Source organism: Talpa occidentalis, unplaced genomic scaffold (genome assembly GCF_014898055.3).
Source record: "Talpa occidentalis isolate TD23 unplaced genomic scaffold, MPIMG_talOcc4v2.1 talOcc4.3, whole genome shotgun sequence".
In the NCBI taxonomy this organism is placed as follows: domain Eukaryota; kingdom Metazoa; phylum Chordata; class Mammalia; order Eulipotyphla; family Talpidae; genus Talpa; species Talpa occidentalis.
In genome coordinates, this window is record NW_023603184.1 from 132094380 (window position 1) to 132110872 (window position 16493).

Below are 16493 nucleotides of genomic sequence, written 5' to 3' on the forward strand. Positions count from 1 at the left end.
CATCTTGGGGTTTCTCTGGACCCCTTAATCACAGTTATACTCTTTTTTTAAAGATTTATTTATTTATGCATACAAGAACTGGGGTACAGGCCAGAGATATGGAGTGAGAAGGATTCCCCAGGGACAGAGTGGGGAACAGAACAGGTGGATCGACTGAAATACACTGCTGAGGGGAGCAGTGGGCGAGACAGGAGAGGTCTGCTGCACCATGTGGGTATCTCCCTGGCCGGGGATGGAACTTGTGCTGCATTGGCTGTGTATAGCTTCTGCGCCATAACCCCTTGCACCACCAGGGAGGCCTGACACAGTTATATTCTTACAAGAATATAAGAATATATTGGTTTTCCAAAAGGAGAAGGGTTAAAAGACATTCCGGAGATGAAGAAAATTGTATGCAAAACCATAGAGGTCTCACAAAAAAATGTGGAGACCATAATTTATAGAAAGTAATTGGATATTGTGGATCATGTATTATTGGAGAGAATCTCAGATAAACATAGCAGGATGGAGGAGATATTCAAAATATCTGTGGGTATTGATCTTCACACAGTTTGAGGCAGCACACTGGACTATTTACCTTTCAACTAGGTTTTTATGTATGAGTGTAAGTATGCAAATTAAGTTTCCTATAATTTCACAACACAGAACATATTATTATTAACCTAATCATCTAATTGAATATATGATGAAAGATATCACAGTTTCTACAAGACACTAGGGAGCATTTCACTTAGAAGAGTAAATAATATAAGAAAAGTTCCTGTGCAATCATTTTTTTCTAACAAAAAAGGGTATAAAAATAAAATAATTCACTTCTGCACTTTTTCAACTTACTTAATTGTTTACTCCACAAATACTTGCTGAATAGCTGCTATATGACAGACACTGAGTTAGCTTGAGAATTCTACAATGAACTAGACATGACCCTTGTCTCCAAGGTATGTATTACTTAGGAAGGTAGAGAGAAATTAAAAAAAAATACCGAAATAATTATAGTAGAAATGGTACAAAGAAGTACACGGTGCTATGAATATAATAATGGGAGGAATTCAGTAATAAAAGGAAGACATTAAAGCTTCCTAGAAGAAATGTTTTTTAAGTGGAGATCAGAAAATTGAATAAAGCTTAACAATACAGGAGTAAGGGCCTGTGTCTTTATTATTGATGGGGAGAAGATCTGAGAATGATGAAAAGATCTGTAGAGTTACTTGTACTTGTTACTTCAACAAAGCACAATGGTCAGGCATGAAAGATGGCTATGACTTTGAATGCAGTCATGATAGTGGAAAGCAAAGTTTATGGACAGAGGCCAGACACTATATGAACTTGATAAGAATTTTGCACATTGTTTCCATATCTCAGCTATTGTAAATAGTGCTTCAATAAAAATAGGACTGCAAGTTTCCATTTGAATTAGTGGTTTTTGTTCTTTGGGTAGATTCCTAGGAGTGGAATAGCTGGAGTATATGATAGCTCCATTTTTAGTGATTTGAAGAGGCTTTGCATAGTTTTCCATAGTGGTCACAGAATTTTAGGGGAGGTGGAGGAAAAGGAGTCAAAACAGGGGAGGGGAAAAGGATGAGGGTCTCTGGTAATGAGTAATGGATGGTATGGTAGTGGGAGAACTACCTGGAGTACACCTGAGGGGAGAGATCAATTACTCTGCAAAAATTAACAATGATGTAAGAAAATAAATTAATTTTAAAAATAGTGATGACACACATACATACATACATACACACCCCCCCCACACACACAATGAATTTTGCACATGGTCCCCAGAGAATGGAAAGTTTTAAGAAGAAAGTAACAAAATCCAACATACAGTCCATATTTGCTTGAACTTTCCACTATTTTTCTCTTAAAAACTCTTCTCAAATCTTTTCATGCTCTACATTGATTGTTTTAAGAATGCTTTCCAAAGCTTCCAGGTGATAATGTTTTTAAATTGTTAGAACAACCCTCACTCACTACTTAGAGAGTCTTTTACATTTTAGCTATTGATTGCCTCTAAAAAACAACCAAGTGTTTACTTGCAATGTCACTTTTCTAAAAATATAAATTCACTACTGTTGAAAAGTTAAACCTCTTACAAAGCCTTGTAAAAATTTATTGTTAAGTCTTTACAGAAAGGCTCAATAGTTGCTGCCTTGGGAGTGAAAAAAGGAAGAAACCCTTATTTTTATTTATTGGTTTGGGATCTCTGGAGTGTTAACTTCCAGAAACAGGAAGGTTTCACTTGACTCAAGCCAAATACATATAAGCACAATCTGAATTTACTGGGGAATTTATGTTATAATGTAACATGCACAAAGTCACATTACAATGTATGTATACAAAAAGTATACAATGTAAGTATATACCTGGCAGCAAAAGAGGAAAGGTAAGTTATCTCTTGGCAAAGTTTGGTAAATTGGTGATGTATGGTGTTCTTTGACTTTTATCCATGGCTTTATACATAAGCAGTTGCTTTTTAATTGATATCTTCAGTCATTATCTCAATTGCCCCCCGCCCCCTTTCTGTCAGGGTCATTCCAATGTAAATACATATAACATCTTGATCAGACAGAGTCATTAGGATATCAAAACATGACAACCCAGTAGAGATAGACAGAGCCATCTCTTACCAAGGTTACTGGGTCTGGCATCTTCATAGGCTCTTTATTTTTGTAAACAAATGTAGCATCAAATTGTTTAAAAGGATTCACTTCAATATTCAATTACACAGTCTTATTTAATAGAAATGACTATGTAGAGCATTAATAGAAATAATTTCAAAGGGCCTGTATTTACTAAAACAAATATTTTAATTTTTATCACTTTCATTATATATTTTAATATAGTATTTTATAGTTAATGGGTTCAAATTAGGGATCAGGAGAAATAATTACAATGCTTCTAAATGTAACTGTTTTCACATTTTATTTTTACACTTTTGAACTACAAATTATACTCTACGTGAACAAAAAGAGACCTTTAAAATTGATTTGGTCTCATACAAAATTGCTCTTCAAATTTAAGTATTCCCTTTTTTGAGAAAAAAGTGTTACATTTTGTCAGTGAAAACAAAGCTAATGAAAATGTACATAGTTATGAATTTTTAGAGGTTGTATTTGATTATATTCTAGTGTTTGGATTTTTAGAATTATAAGCAAGCCCATTGTCAAAATGTTTGCAGTTAGGCTTAAAAACTCATACAAATATTATTAGTTTCCTCTCTTTGAACCAAGGTCTTTGCTACTTATAAATAAAGGAAGTGAAGAAATAACCTTTATAAACTCAATCCCCCTGAGTAAAGAGTATGTAAGAATCATAGAGTGAAATAGGTTTGTTACTTGCATTTTTCTCTAATTAAGGCTAAGGTAAGCCTATAAACTCATTGCACTCACCATTTAAGCCAAATTTAAATACCACAACCCCCAGGGGTATAAAAGAATATTTTGCATCTGCTCAGCATCCTAATAGACTTATTTTTAATTTAAGTACATTTGCAACCAGGGCATATTTTTCTGGGAAATGCATTTCAATTTAGTTACTTAAAAAAAAATCTGTTAATATTCTCATTTTTAATATTCTCAGGAACATTATAGAGGGTAATATTTTATACTAATTTGACTCAATCCAAGAAAATGACTACTAATTAATATTCATATATGTGTGAGTGGTCATTCATTATATATTAATATGTTCTTTATTAATATACACTATAATTATAAATTATACTGGATTATTATTTCTATCCTTTTTTCAAAACACTAATATTTTTTCTACTAAAATTTCATTGTTTTTATAGGTGCTACAACATTTATTTTGCTATATTTTTAAGATATAGAGAAAATTCTCAAATATATTTTTATTTAATATCTCATTTAAATGAGTAATGAAGAAAGTTTGGGAAATATACTTCAATAACTGCCAATGCAAGCATATAGACATTTTTATCTTTTGATTTGTCATGTAGCATTGGTGAAGAGCATCAGGATTTTGATTCAATGTATGTTTTCAGATTAAACAGTATTTAACCTCTGAGTGAAAAATATATTTTCTTAGGCCAAGTGTAAATTGCACAGCTTTTTCAAATACATTACAAGTTCTATGATTAGATTTAGTATAAAATCAAGTTTCAATTTAAAAGCCAGCTGTAAATACATACATACAAAATTGCATATGTATTATGTTTAACAGTCTTAGAAACAGCTTTCAGAAACTATCAAAGCTTTGAGAATTCCATTTAGCCCAGAATGTCTGCCTTGCCCATAAGACAAGCTTAAATATTATTCTCTCTCTTTCCTCTTTAGTATTCTCCATCTTAGCCAGCTAAGATGTCATCATCTAAATATAACACATGTTGTATTTTACTACAAACAGGTTTTACATGAAATTCAGAGAGAAGGAGAAATAACAAGTTGGTACACCCTATCTTTTTCTCAGGCTAGATGCCTGACCAATGTATTCCTTGAAGGTGCAGTTTCTTTGACCCTAGTGATGGCTAGTTCTAAAGTATTTTGCATCTTATGCATCGTGGTCCTTTTGCTGTCATCCATTCTAATTAGTGACATGTAAGAAAAACTTAGACCAATGTGCTTAATGAGTAAGTATTGAAATACTACAAAAATACTTGATATAGGTTTCTTATTTGCTTTCTAGAAGTTACAAAATAATGGTTACTTGTCTTAGAAAGTTATTCATAAACAATTAAATTGAGGCTTGTTCTTCCTTGCTATGAAGACAACCAAAATGCATGCACAGATGAAAAATTATGCTCTATGAGACTCTTATACTTACACCATAAATAAATATGAGAATGCCACATGTGTACCTACCTTATTATGCCATAGATGTTTCCATGTTATTTTTTAAAAGATTTATTTATTTGTTTGTTTGTTTATTTATACACGCACTGGGTACAGTCAGAAGCACGGGAGGGTGAGAGAATTCACCAGAGCCAGAGCGGAGAGCAGAACAGGTAGACTGACGAAATACACTGCTGAGGGGAGCAGCGGGCAGCAGGAGAGATCTGCGCGCCATGTGGGACCCTTGCTGGCGGCTGGGGATCAAACTGGCGTTGCAGAGGCTGCAGGCAGTTTCGCAGCCCGGTGCTCAACCATTGCGCCACCAGGGGAGGCCCTCCATGTTATTTTGAAGTGGTATTTTCCTCTCTGATTTTTCAACAATTCTAAATCATGACTACTTTTCTCATTCTGTCAATCTCTCTCACACAGATCATTCTATCAGGTACTTAATGAACTATAAGGAAACATAGGTAGGCAGCAGTAGCTAGTGTTTAAACAAATATCCAATATATCATTTTCTGACTCAGAGGAATTAAGTCTTTTGTAAGTTATCAATTTATTTTTAAATATGAGTTCTTCAACATAGGATTTTGCTAAATGATGCTGTGCAGAAGACGGTGGGAGTTTATGCGAAACAAACACAAATATAAAACTACGCCCTACACTGTTGATTTAATTATAGCTATCTGCTTTGAACTGCAGAGGTTAATAGTAAGTAAAACCTGAAGCTAGAAGTAGAGAGAAATGTAAATATTTCAGATGTTTTTATCCAGTCTGACAGTCTTAGAATTAGCTTTCACCAACTATCAAAGCTCATACTGCAGAAAAGAGTTAAGATGTAGGTAAAAGAAGAGTTACTTGCTAAAACTTGAAATTCATTGCCAAGCATATTCCTGATTTTATTATAACAAAATCATGCTAATGAAACCAAGGTCTTAGTTGAGCCAGATAGTATCTTGCCGTATCCTGAATTCCTTGATCTTCCTTATTTACTTTTTCCCCAAATCTGTTCATTTTTTTTTTACTTTTAAAGTTTCCCAAAAAAAGTAGAATATTCAATAATACAGTCTATGTAGTTCAAAGATCTCTATGCTATGATCATATTTCTAAAGATAAAAAATTAAAAGAAGTCTATTTTGTCATTCTATTCCCTTATCTTATACGATCATAAGATCTCTAAAATCATTACACAATTATCAAGACATTTTACGTTACTTAGAGACTTGTCACTTACTACACTCATGACCATGATTTTGTTAAGCCAGCAAAATTTAGTTCATATATAGCAAACATTAGCAGTAAAACAATGGTTTATATTGCCTTTTACACATATTTCATATTATTCTGATCTAATAGACTAACGAATCTTTTCCCTGATTCAAAATTCTCTCAATTTTCCTTTTGTATAACATCACTATGTGTCTTGGCAATTACAACTAAATCTACAAATCAGTTCAAATACCCTCAAGGTTTTATTTTAACATTGAAGAATAAAATTTACTTTAAAATAATTAGGATATGTTAGAAACTTGCAACCAAAATTTAAAAACCAGAATTCAGATGCATTCCTAAACTGGCTATTCTAGGATAGTTTGTAAATATTCCTTGAAACAATAGTACACACACAAAAAGTGCTCTCATTCTTGGATTTAGATAATGTTTACTACCTTCTCTTGATAAATAATAATGCATATTTTTAAAAATAGAAAAATCTTCCTAATTTATCCCTATATGATTACAACAGTCATTTTAAAAATATATAAGATTCACAGTGTTATTTAAGCTTTGAGGTGGTTACCAATTCTAGACATACTTATCACATTTAAAGTATTTAGAAATCAGTTTTTATTATTTATCTACCTATAGAATTATTAAGAATAAATTGTTCTTTAAATGATTCACTACCGACAAATAGTTTATAGCATCACTTATTCTAACAGTTTAGCCATGATTTATATAAGACAGTGATCCTGAGAAGTAAGTAAGTAAATATCATTGAAAAAAGGTAAGCTATATTCTAGGGATGCTACTATTTAAAACACATCTTATTAATTCTTATGCAAATAATAAATTCTTAGTTTTACAAAACATCCTCATTTCACTTTGTCAAAGTCTCTTTGAAGTTCAGATTTTCTTTATCTAGCTAAAACAAACTTAAAAAACTGAAGGTTTTACGCATTAATCATTTGTTAACAAAGTAAGTATATGTGAGAGACAAAATGTCCTCGTAAAAGGACCTGTTGTTGTCATGTCACTTCATATATGCACATATACACTTACGTGCATGCAAATATCAACCTATATAAGTATTTGTAAATTCCTGTGAATTTACTTTAATTGCATGTGTTCAAAACTGGATGTCATTTTTCTTTTACAAGGAACAGCATTGATCTCATTGTAGTAACATGGAATAATAAAAACTGTCCAAAGGGGCAGAAAAAGTGATTACTACTTAAGTTTACCAATTCTTAGATGATTAATTCTTAGAATCTCCTAGTCTCCAGCCTGTTTTCCTCTTGCCTGGAATTCAGAGACAGATTTGCTAGATGTCAGGTAATACACCCTGACAGCATCATTCATCCATCTTAGGGCAACAGAAACTTGTCTAAACTCAGGATGTCAGTCTAGATGACACTGTTACTCTTGTTCTTTTCCTGGGTGGTGTGCCCTGATATCTCTTATCTTCTGCTTATTGTCATGAACTCTGCCAGGTAGAAGAACACAGCCATCAAGTACAAGTAACCTGGCCTGTTTTTATGCATCTTGACATCACTGTTCACTCACAAAGAAGAGAAGAGAAAGAAAAAGACAGCTTTACCCGCAGGAAGGAGAGGTCCCGGTTGTGCTCAATGCTGGTTATCTCCAGGTTGCCCATGACTACCTCACAGTTCTCATAGTATTTGCGCAAGGCTCGGTACTGCTGCTCCAGGTCAGAGAGAGAGCTCAGCTTATTCTCTGTTCCTGCACACACTGCAAAAACAAGAAGATATACAAGGAGTTACAGAACCTTTCCACACATGCACAATGGTGGTTTCCCTCAAATGTCTAGTCCATAACACTCTACCCCAATTCTTTAAATTAAAATAGGTTGACTGTCATTAAGAGGCATGGACCCACACACTGATAAATACCTTCAATTTTATTTTTCCAGGTTTATTGAGATATAATTGAGATACAATACTGTTCACAATTAAAGTGTACAACCTGGGCCTCCCTGGTAGTGCAAGGGGTTAAGATGCAACCTATGAAGCTGTCCGCAGCCACTGCAACACAAGTTCGATCCCCAGCCAGGGAGCAACCCACATGGTGCAGTAGACCTCTCCTGACTCGCCCACTGCACCCCTCAGCAGTGTATTCAGTCAGTCTGCCTGTTCTGTTCCCTACTCTGTCTCTGATGAGTCCTCTCACCCCCCACACCTCTGGCCTGTACCCCAGTTCTTGTATGCATAAATAAATAAATCTTTTAAAAAATAAAGTGTATAACCTGTGGGTTTAATATACTCTCATTTCACAGAATGATTAGCATTATAACACCTCTAACATGTTAACACCTCTATCATGCCCCAGAGCTACTATTTTTTTTTTTTGTGGTGTGAATAGTTAGGATTTACTCTCTTAACAACATCCACGTATATAATATGGCATTGTCAACTACAATTGCTATGTTATATACTGGATCCCCAAAAATCATTCATCTTACCATTGGAAGTCTGTACCCTTTTACCAACATCTTCATATTTCCCCCCACCTCTCCCTGTCACAAGAACAAAGATTCTTTGTTCTATACACATGTCACATGCAAAGACACTTTCAAGCAGATTCTTGAAGCAATATCTAAAAATAATTATCAATTTTGGCATATTTTTATAAGTAAAGAAAGGATAGACACATACTGGAGATTCAGTCATAAAGAACAAAGTTAATACAGAGTTGTTATGATAAAAAAAAAACTTATGAAAACAAATATGAAACAAAATCATTCTTGATCATCTAAATATGTTACTAGTTCTGTATATTACCTTATTATAAAATTAACCAACATTAACAAAAATTAATTTCTGTTGATATATTATTCAATATAAGCAGGAGAACAAGAAGCAATTGATTCATGAACCTGATACTAGTCAAGTCAAAGTCCAGGTTATTCCCCGCTGAAGGGAATATACTCTAGAGAATCTCTAAGAAATACTACTAACCCATGATCTTCATTTTATTACTTCCAGCAAATTAATAACAAAATCATTATAAACATGTTGAGAAAAGACACTGCTCTATGGATTTATTTTAATTATTTTGCATTTCAGTGATGATGAATTTATGTTTTAATACAGCTACTGATAGAGTATTAAGCATTGATTAATAAATGTGCTGCACCATTTCTAAAATAGAAAATGTCAAAATGCATTTACATACAACTTATGTTACATAAGTTTCTTCCAATTAAAAATAAAATCTATAGTTTAACATTAAAATATAAAATGTCAATATTCAAACATTTAAATGAAAAGGAAAATGTTCACTGTGTTCTGATTTTTACTGTAGAAACTTTGGTAGAAACATCTATTAATATAACTGCAATAAACCTGCATTTTTATGGCTTCTTATTCTGCATTTTTTAAAAAAAGGTATATAATATGAAAATGTTAATTATTAACTATTATTATGATAATTTGTTTGTATAAGAAACCCATAAAAGCTGCAAACTCTTCAATGACAGATGCAGTTTTGTATTTGCTGAGCTATACAGTACAGTGCTTTGCAAGAAATTATCACTTAACACTATTCATTTGAGTAATATAAAAATAATTATAACTGGTATTCACAAAATTACCCTCAATTCAGAAAAGTTTCCATTGTTCAATAAATGATCAGCTGTGTTTTGTATATAGCATATGAAAACATGAAATTGGAATAAGTATGTTCAAGAATATTTTTCAACTAAAAACACCCTCAACAAACAGAAAATCTGATTAATCACAATATTCTCCAAACATTCTGGGCCTTGGAGTTTTTAGTATACACCGTTCCATTTAGGAAATATTTCTGCCTCAGTGAGGTTATTTTGTATATTTATCTTTGATTCAAACTGCCTTTAATCAGTGATACATTCCTCATAATTTCTATCTTGAAAGACAAACATGATTTTAAAAGAACTAGTTTGGATAGATGCATAAAAATCATTTGTATTTCTCTACATGAAGCCTCCACAGAATACCTCACACTTTCTATTTGTCAATTGATTTTACAATCAAGCAATGTATACAAGACAATGCTTAAACCATCAAGTTTCATTGATTTCACAAAGCAGTTTATCAAACAGAATTGAAAAATCTTCTTCACCGGCCAGAACAAATTTAACAAAATTCAGTCCCCCTGACTAACACTGTTATAAAATACTTAATCTATAGGCTTACAACAGTTCAAGCTTCAAAAATTGTGAATTCACATGGGCACCCTAGCGTTTTCATCTCAACTGTAACCCCAGGCATAAAACTTTATGTGGGACCTTAATAAAATCACCAATTATTCTATTTGGTATTGATTCCATTACAAATGTAGCTATAATTGCAAGCAAGGACTTTTTCTTCCTGACTTAAGATTTACATCCAACAGTGACTAAACTACATAATCCTCACTCAATAAAAAATTAAGAATATAATTAGGTGTTTGTAGCACTATGAAAAGATTGGTTAACATTTTCATTTGATTCACGGGGAAAAATAGAATCAAAATGAAGGAACATTAACAATATCCATATTAATACTAAAAATCAATTATTGCCTCCAGGCTTGCTGTGACTCGAAACTCGTACTCCATTTGCTTACACAAGACAGAGAAGAGCTGAAGAGAAAGAATTAAATATTTGCCTTTCAAATCAAATGCCTATGGAAGATATGAATTAAGAAATGAGTAAAAAATGTATTTAGCATCCACTGTCGACCTACTGTCAGAAAACTATTGATAAAATGTTTCAGAAAACTACTGATAAAATTGATAAGTTTGTGTATTTATTGCACGCACATGGTTAGTAAAGCTGTAAGCAATCAATAAAAAACAAACATATTATATATGTAATATATATATAGTGTGTATGTAAGCCAGAAACACTCTGCATAAAAGATATTTGATGATCTGATTAAAAATTCTCTATTTTTTCTATTTGTTTTAATACTATTATATTTCATCTTTCAGAAATGTTAATATAATGAAAATGATTTAGTTTAATGTACATTATTGGGTATTTAAAATCTGGAGTTGCAGTAAACCTGAAGATATAAAATATCTAGAGTATGCAAGAGTTGTTGAGCATTTTCAATGACTACTATCGAGTTCTAGTGTATGAATATGGAGAAGAAAAGCTTTGGAACCTCAATGTTTAAAATATATCCTCATAGGACCAAATTTGCCTTTTCCACTGTAGTCATTCCAGCCAAGCCACTTTTATCTCTCCCCTTGCTTTGAAATTAACCCCCTCACTGAGTTCTTAGATTCCCTACTTGCTCCTGTTCAATGGTTCTCCCCACAGAACCCAGAACAATCTTTTCAAAAACATAAGTTGCTCATGTCACTCCCCTACTAAAAACATTCATTGGTGTCATCACACCTAATAAAAAAATTCAAACTTCTTACCATATTCTGTGAGAACCCCTACTAGGTCTTTGCTCAAATGTCACTCTTTCAGAAAAGCCTTCTCTGACCAACTTATCTAAAAGACCAGGTTTCCATATACTGAACTCTACTTTCTTTATTTTTGTTTTACTGCTATTTGAAATTACATTATATGTTTATTGACTTGTTCATTATATGTCTGTATAGTAGAAAGCAAGTTCCACAGAAGAGTAGGCTCTGTTTTTGCTCAATACCTTGGAAAATAGATATAATTCACAGTCAATATTTGCTGAATAAATAAATGGACTTTGCATTCATTAAGAATGATAATTGAGTCAGGATCAAATGCTGGTCCTTCATTTTTAAAAGCTGAATGTACTTGAGCAATTCACTTCCAACTTGTAGTCTCAGTTTCCCTAATCTCACAAAATGAGATTTTATGTTGTGTTCTTAATAATAAAACCTAGTTTAGAAATTAAGAATACAAGTCCTAGTGACAAATTTCTCGCAAAGACTACTTACTCACTAGCTTACAATGGAATATGACTAGTTGTGATTTTTGTCTCCTCATTTATAAAACAGATAGAACCACCACTACCTAATAGGGAAGTTGTAAATTTAAATGGGTCAATATATTCATTTGACATACACAGTGTTTGGCTCATTGATAGTCAATAAATTCAAGCTATTGCCACTTACTCAATATGTAATACAGAATTTATATTATATAGTATGTATAGAGTATACCTATATACACATTCAGTATAAAATATGTGTATATTATGTGACATAGTAAATCAAATTACAAGTCTTGCATGGTGATATACTGAAGTCAGTCTGATGAAGAGGAATGTGCACAGGGCAAGAGAAAAGGAGGTCATGACACTTTCATTGTTCTAACACTGTCTATTTGTCTAAATTTGGGCAGTGATTTTCTTCTCATTTAGTTCTATCTTCTTTCCTTCAATGGCAGGTCTTTATATTTCTTCCAATCTGAAAATTCTATATTTGAAACTGTTTCTAATACATTTACACAAAACCTTCTTTATATGAGTAATGCATTGCATTCAGTGAATACTCTTGATGAGGTTACACTGTGGCAATATCTGATAAGGTTATAAAGTTAAACAGACCTATCCAATGGTCCAACAATCTAATTTGTATGTATACAAAGATAAATGAAAAATCACATATACCTAAAATCATGTATGTGGATGTTCATAGGATCTTAACTCAAATTCATCAAAAATTGGAAACAACCCAAATATCCTTAAATGGATAAGAGATAAACTCTGGTTTATCCGGTCTGTGAATATCTATTTCGCAATACCAGGGAACAGATGATTAATATACCAACCTGCAAAATCCCCAAAGGCATAATACTGACTGAAAGAAGTCAGACTCAAATGGTTCATATTTAATGATTCCATTGATAGGACATCTTGAAAAAAGAACCAATTACAAGGACAAAGGACAGATTAGTGGTTGCTAGGGAATGAGTGGGGTGGATGAGGGTTTGACTAAAAGGTCATGAAGGAAATTTGCAGTCTATTCTGCTTACTGATTTTGATGGCGGTTACACAGATCATCTACACACAGGTTACAACTCAGAGAACTGTCCCACTAACCTTCACAGATATTCTTGCCTTTACTCAGCATACATTTTATCATGTTAGATGCTTGAGAATCTTTCTTTACTAGGGTATTATTTCAGATTTGAATGCTGAAGTTTATCATGCATTTTTAAAATATTTAGGAAGTATTTTTTTAACTTGCCAGTTTTTAATTTATTCATTATTAATGAATTCTAAATATGAACCATTCGTGTATTTCTGGAAGAAAACATACTTGGAATGCTGGAATTCTTGCTTGGAATTTCACACTTGAAATAATTGGAATTTTTCCATTAATATTTTTCTAGATTTTATAAGCTTTAATTTTCTTTATACTTTCTAATGTTTTTAAAAAAACCTATGAATAATTTAAGAATATTGTATCAAAAATTATTATACACAAAATAATAAGCAATGGAAGTGAGTTTATTGTTCAGAAATTATGGATTACATAGAATTAATTTTAACAGTATTAATGAAAAAATACAACAAAATAAAACAATTTGTTTGTATTTTATATGACATATAACTGGAAATATTTTTTTTCAAAATAAAAATCTGTATATTTAAAACAAAACAGTGGCCCTATAGTACATTCTCTGAATCTGTGTCTTCTACAACTGTTTTATTGACTCCCAAAGCGACAAAACAGGAAATCTGCTAAAATGAACTAAAACACTTTCTAAATGATCCTTGAGCCAAATGAAATGGGCATTTGGCATTGGAGACCTTCACTAATAGAGCTGTAGTCAGGGAAGACATAGGCATTCTATACCACAGACTGATGGAAGGCGAGTCTATAGGCTGTTTACTGACTGCTATGTAATTGATCTGTATTTTACTTCTTGTTAACTTATAATAGTCTCTAAAGGCCCTCAAATAGGTTCAAACTGCTAAATTATATGGCAAGGGGAAACAACCTCACCACTGTACCTCCCTAAAATAAAATTATCAATCTGGAAATTACACATGATCATTTCCTGTTTATGAATGATATGGTTTGTGTGCAGTCTGCACTAATCTAGTCTTCCCAATATAATAGGCAATTCTTGTGATGTGCCCAATTTTCCCATTTCAAAGATTAGCATGATAAAATTTTAAAAATTGCAAATGATTTTTAAATGTGTTATGTGAATCACCAAAAACTGATTTGTAACTGCACATATGTAATTGTTAGCTCTTGTTGTTTTTTGTTTTCCTGTCTTTAAATATTTGGTAGCATTTTTCTCTTAACTTATAAAATCCACATGTTGAAAGCTAGAAAACATGATAGAAATGCTTTGCAGATCAAAAATTAAATTTCTGCCATTATCCTTGGATGAAATAATATTCTCCTTTCTGCCACAATTCCCTCCCCACCCTTTTTATCATTCTTCCCACCACTTCTACCACACACACAGAAAGTCCTTCTTTACTTTGTGGCATTCTGTTTTCTGTAAAAGTGCTAGGTCCTTAACTTTAATGTAGGTACTGGACTTGACAAGCAATTAAAGCAAACAATTTCCACTCATCAAGGCTTGCCAAATTAGTCATCTGCCATCTGCCCCATCATCTGGCTCTCCTTGAGGTCTTGCTGTGAATCTGGATGCACTATCTCAGATTAAGAGAGACAGTGCAAACCTCCAAGCTGGTGAAATGCCAGTGGGAGCTAAGTATGTAAACATTAGCAACCATCTTTCTTCCCTAGATTATCATGCCTTCAACCATCCCCTGTGTGTAATAAAAACCAGTCTGCTTGTGATGCCTTATCACTGTGAGACCTTTGCCATTCACTGTAATTAAAGTGGCAGTTACTGGATTTTTTTTTTTTCTGTTAGAATTACATAAAGGGAGGAATTTACACTAGAATATCCTAGCAGGAAACTTGGCTCACATATCAAGGCTGCTTTCTTAAACATTAGCAAAGATGCACATTATGAAATGGAAGATGTCCATTCTATTACGCTGGTTGCAGAATGAAGATTTCCTTTTTTGTTCCTTCTATAAACAAATGTTTATGTAGCTGATTGCAGGGTAACATGCACTTTCCAGGGACATTAAATCATGCTATATGAGTTATGAGTAATGGACAAAACTAAGAAGTTGCAAGAGTAAAACATGGTGTTATTACAATGCACATATTTGTTTTTAAGGATCTCCTTCCCTCAGAGTATTCTCCAATCCCAAGTTAATCTAGGGCAATTATTGCCTCTGCACAAAGACAGTAAAATACCCCTCTTCTGGATGGGATAAGGCACATTGGTAGGTCATCAGAATGTGGCCTGCATTTTGTTCCCATCTGTCCTCTAGTCCACATATCTGTTTGCATAACTACAAACCAAAGCCTTGGTGCACTCACTGGCCTTAGTCACCCATCCAAATTTGCTCATTCAAGTTAAAGTTGTACCTAAAAAACATAATGACACCTTCAAATCAAAATAAACTGTTGGTAGTGTTGGGCTTGGCATGAAAGGAAAAGGTGGAGTAGACAACATTTTGGACTAAAGATCCTTTGTTGTATCTTCAGATAATCTACATGTGAACCCTTCTGAGACCTCCTTTTAACGAGGTTTTGGAATAGTTTAGAAGTCAATTCTGGGCCATATGATGCTACTGAATACAAAAACAAATATCCACCTCATTGTCACATAGCTATAGAATAACGTATCTTGTTATAATCTATCTAAACTGTTTTCTCATAACCCAAAGCGTATTATTCTAGACACTAGATTATACAATTTGCAGTAGGTTGGTCCCTCTAAAACAGATTCAGATCAGCAGGAGGTGATTATTTTTACAATACAATCGATCTCAAATACTAATTTTAATTGGGTATTTGATAAAGTAGAGAATTATTAGGGCAGTATCTGTCATTCATTAATTTGTTTTGTCATGCATTTATTTAACAAACATAAATTGGACAACCTCAGTAAATGGAACTTTGGATTACGTGTGAAAGGAGTAGTAAATTAAGATGTGTCTCAAATCAATAACATTCTCCATTCTACAGAAATCCTCAGTAAAATATTTAGAACTAATGAGAGTATACAAATTTAGTTGCTCTTAAAGATAGTGTTTTTTTTCTGGTTTTTATTCACTGTCAGGAACAAGATTCACAGTCAAATTTCATTATATTTACAATAATATAAGAAGCATAAAATATATAAATACACATGAGTTTGTATTATAAAAGACAGACACACTGTGAGAAGTAATTCTCTGGGAGGTATTTCTCCATGACAGTAGGAAATGGTGTTAGCAATATATTCAGCAGCATCTAAACACTGAATAAATGCCACATTTACAAACATTTTATTCAGTTATCTAAGTTGTATTTGTCTTCCTATACATCCTCATTCAGTTGTTTAAAAGGACAATGAGAAATTGTTCCTACAAAGATAGGATAGCCATGTTTTTCATAGCTACATATGCCATTTAATGCTGATTTTTAATCAAATCCCTATTGTACATGATTTAATAATTATCTAATTGAACAAGT

At 32.8% G+C, this 16493-nt stretch overlaps 1 protein-coding gene across 3 annotated transcripts in view; it reads right to left on the minus strand.

Moving 5' to 3' along the window:
- Positions 1 to 16493, minus strand: part of LOC119255187 (receptor tyrosine-protein kinase erbB-4) — a 964561-nt gene that overhangs the window by 608851 nt on the left and 339217 nt on the right. For all 3 annotated transcript variants that reach the window (XM_054700043.1, XM_054700042.1, XM_054700041.1), the window contains exon 2: positions 7612 to 7763. In XM_054700043.1, coding sequence (XP_054556018.1) covers positions 7612 to 7763 — 152 coding nt within the window. The remainder of the gene's footprint in view (positions 1 to 7611; positions 7764 to 16493) is intronic.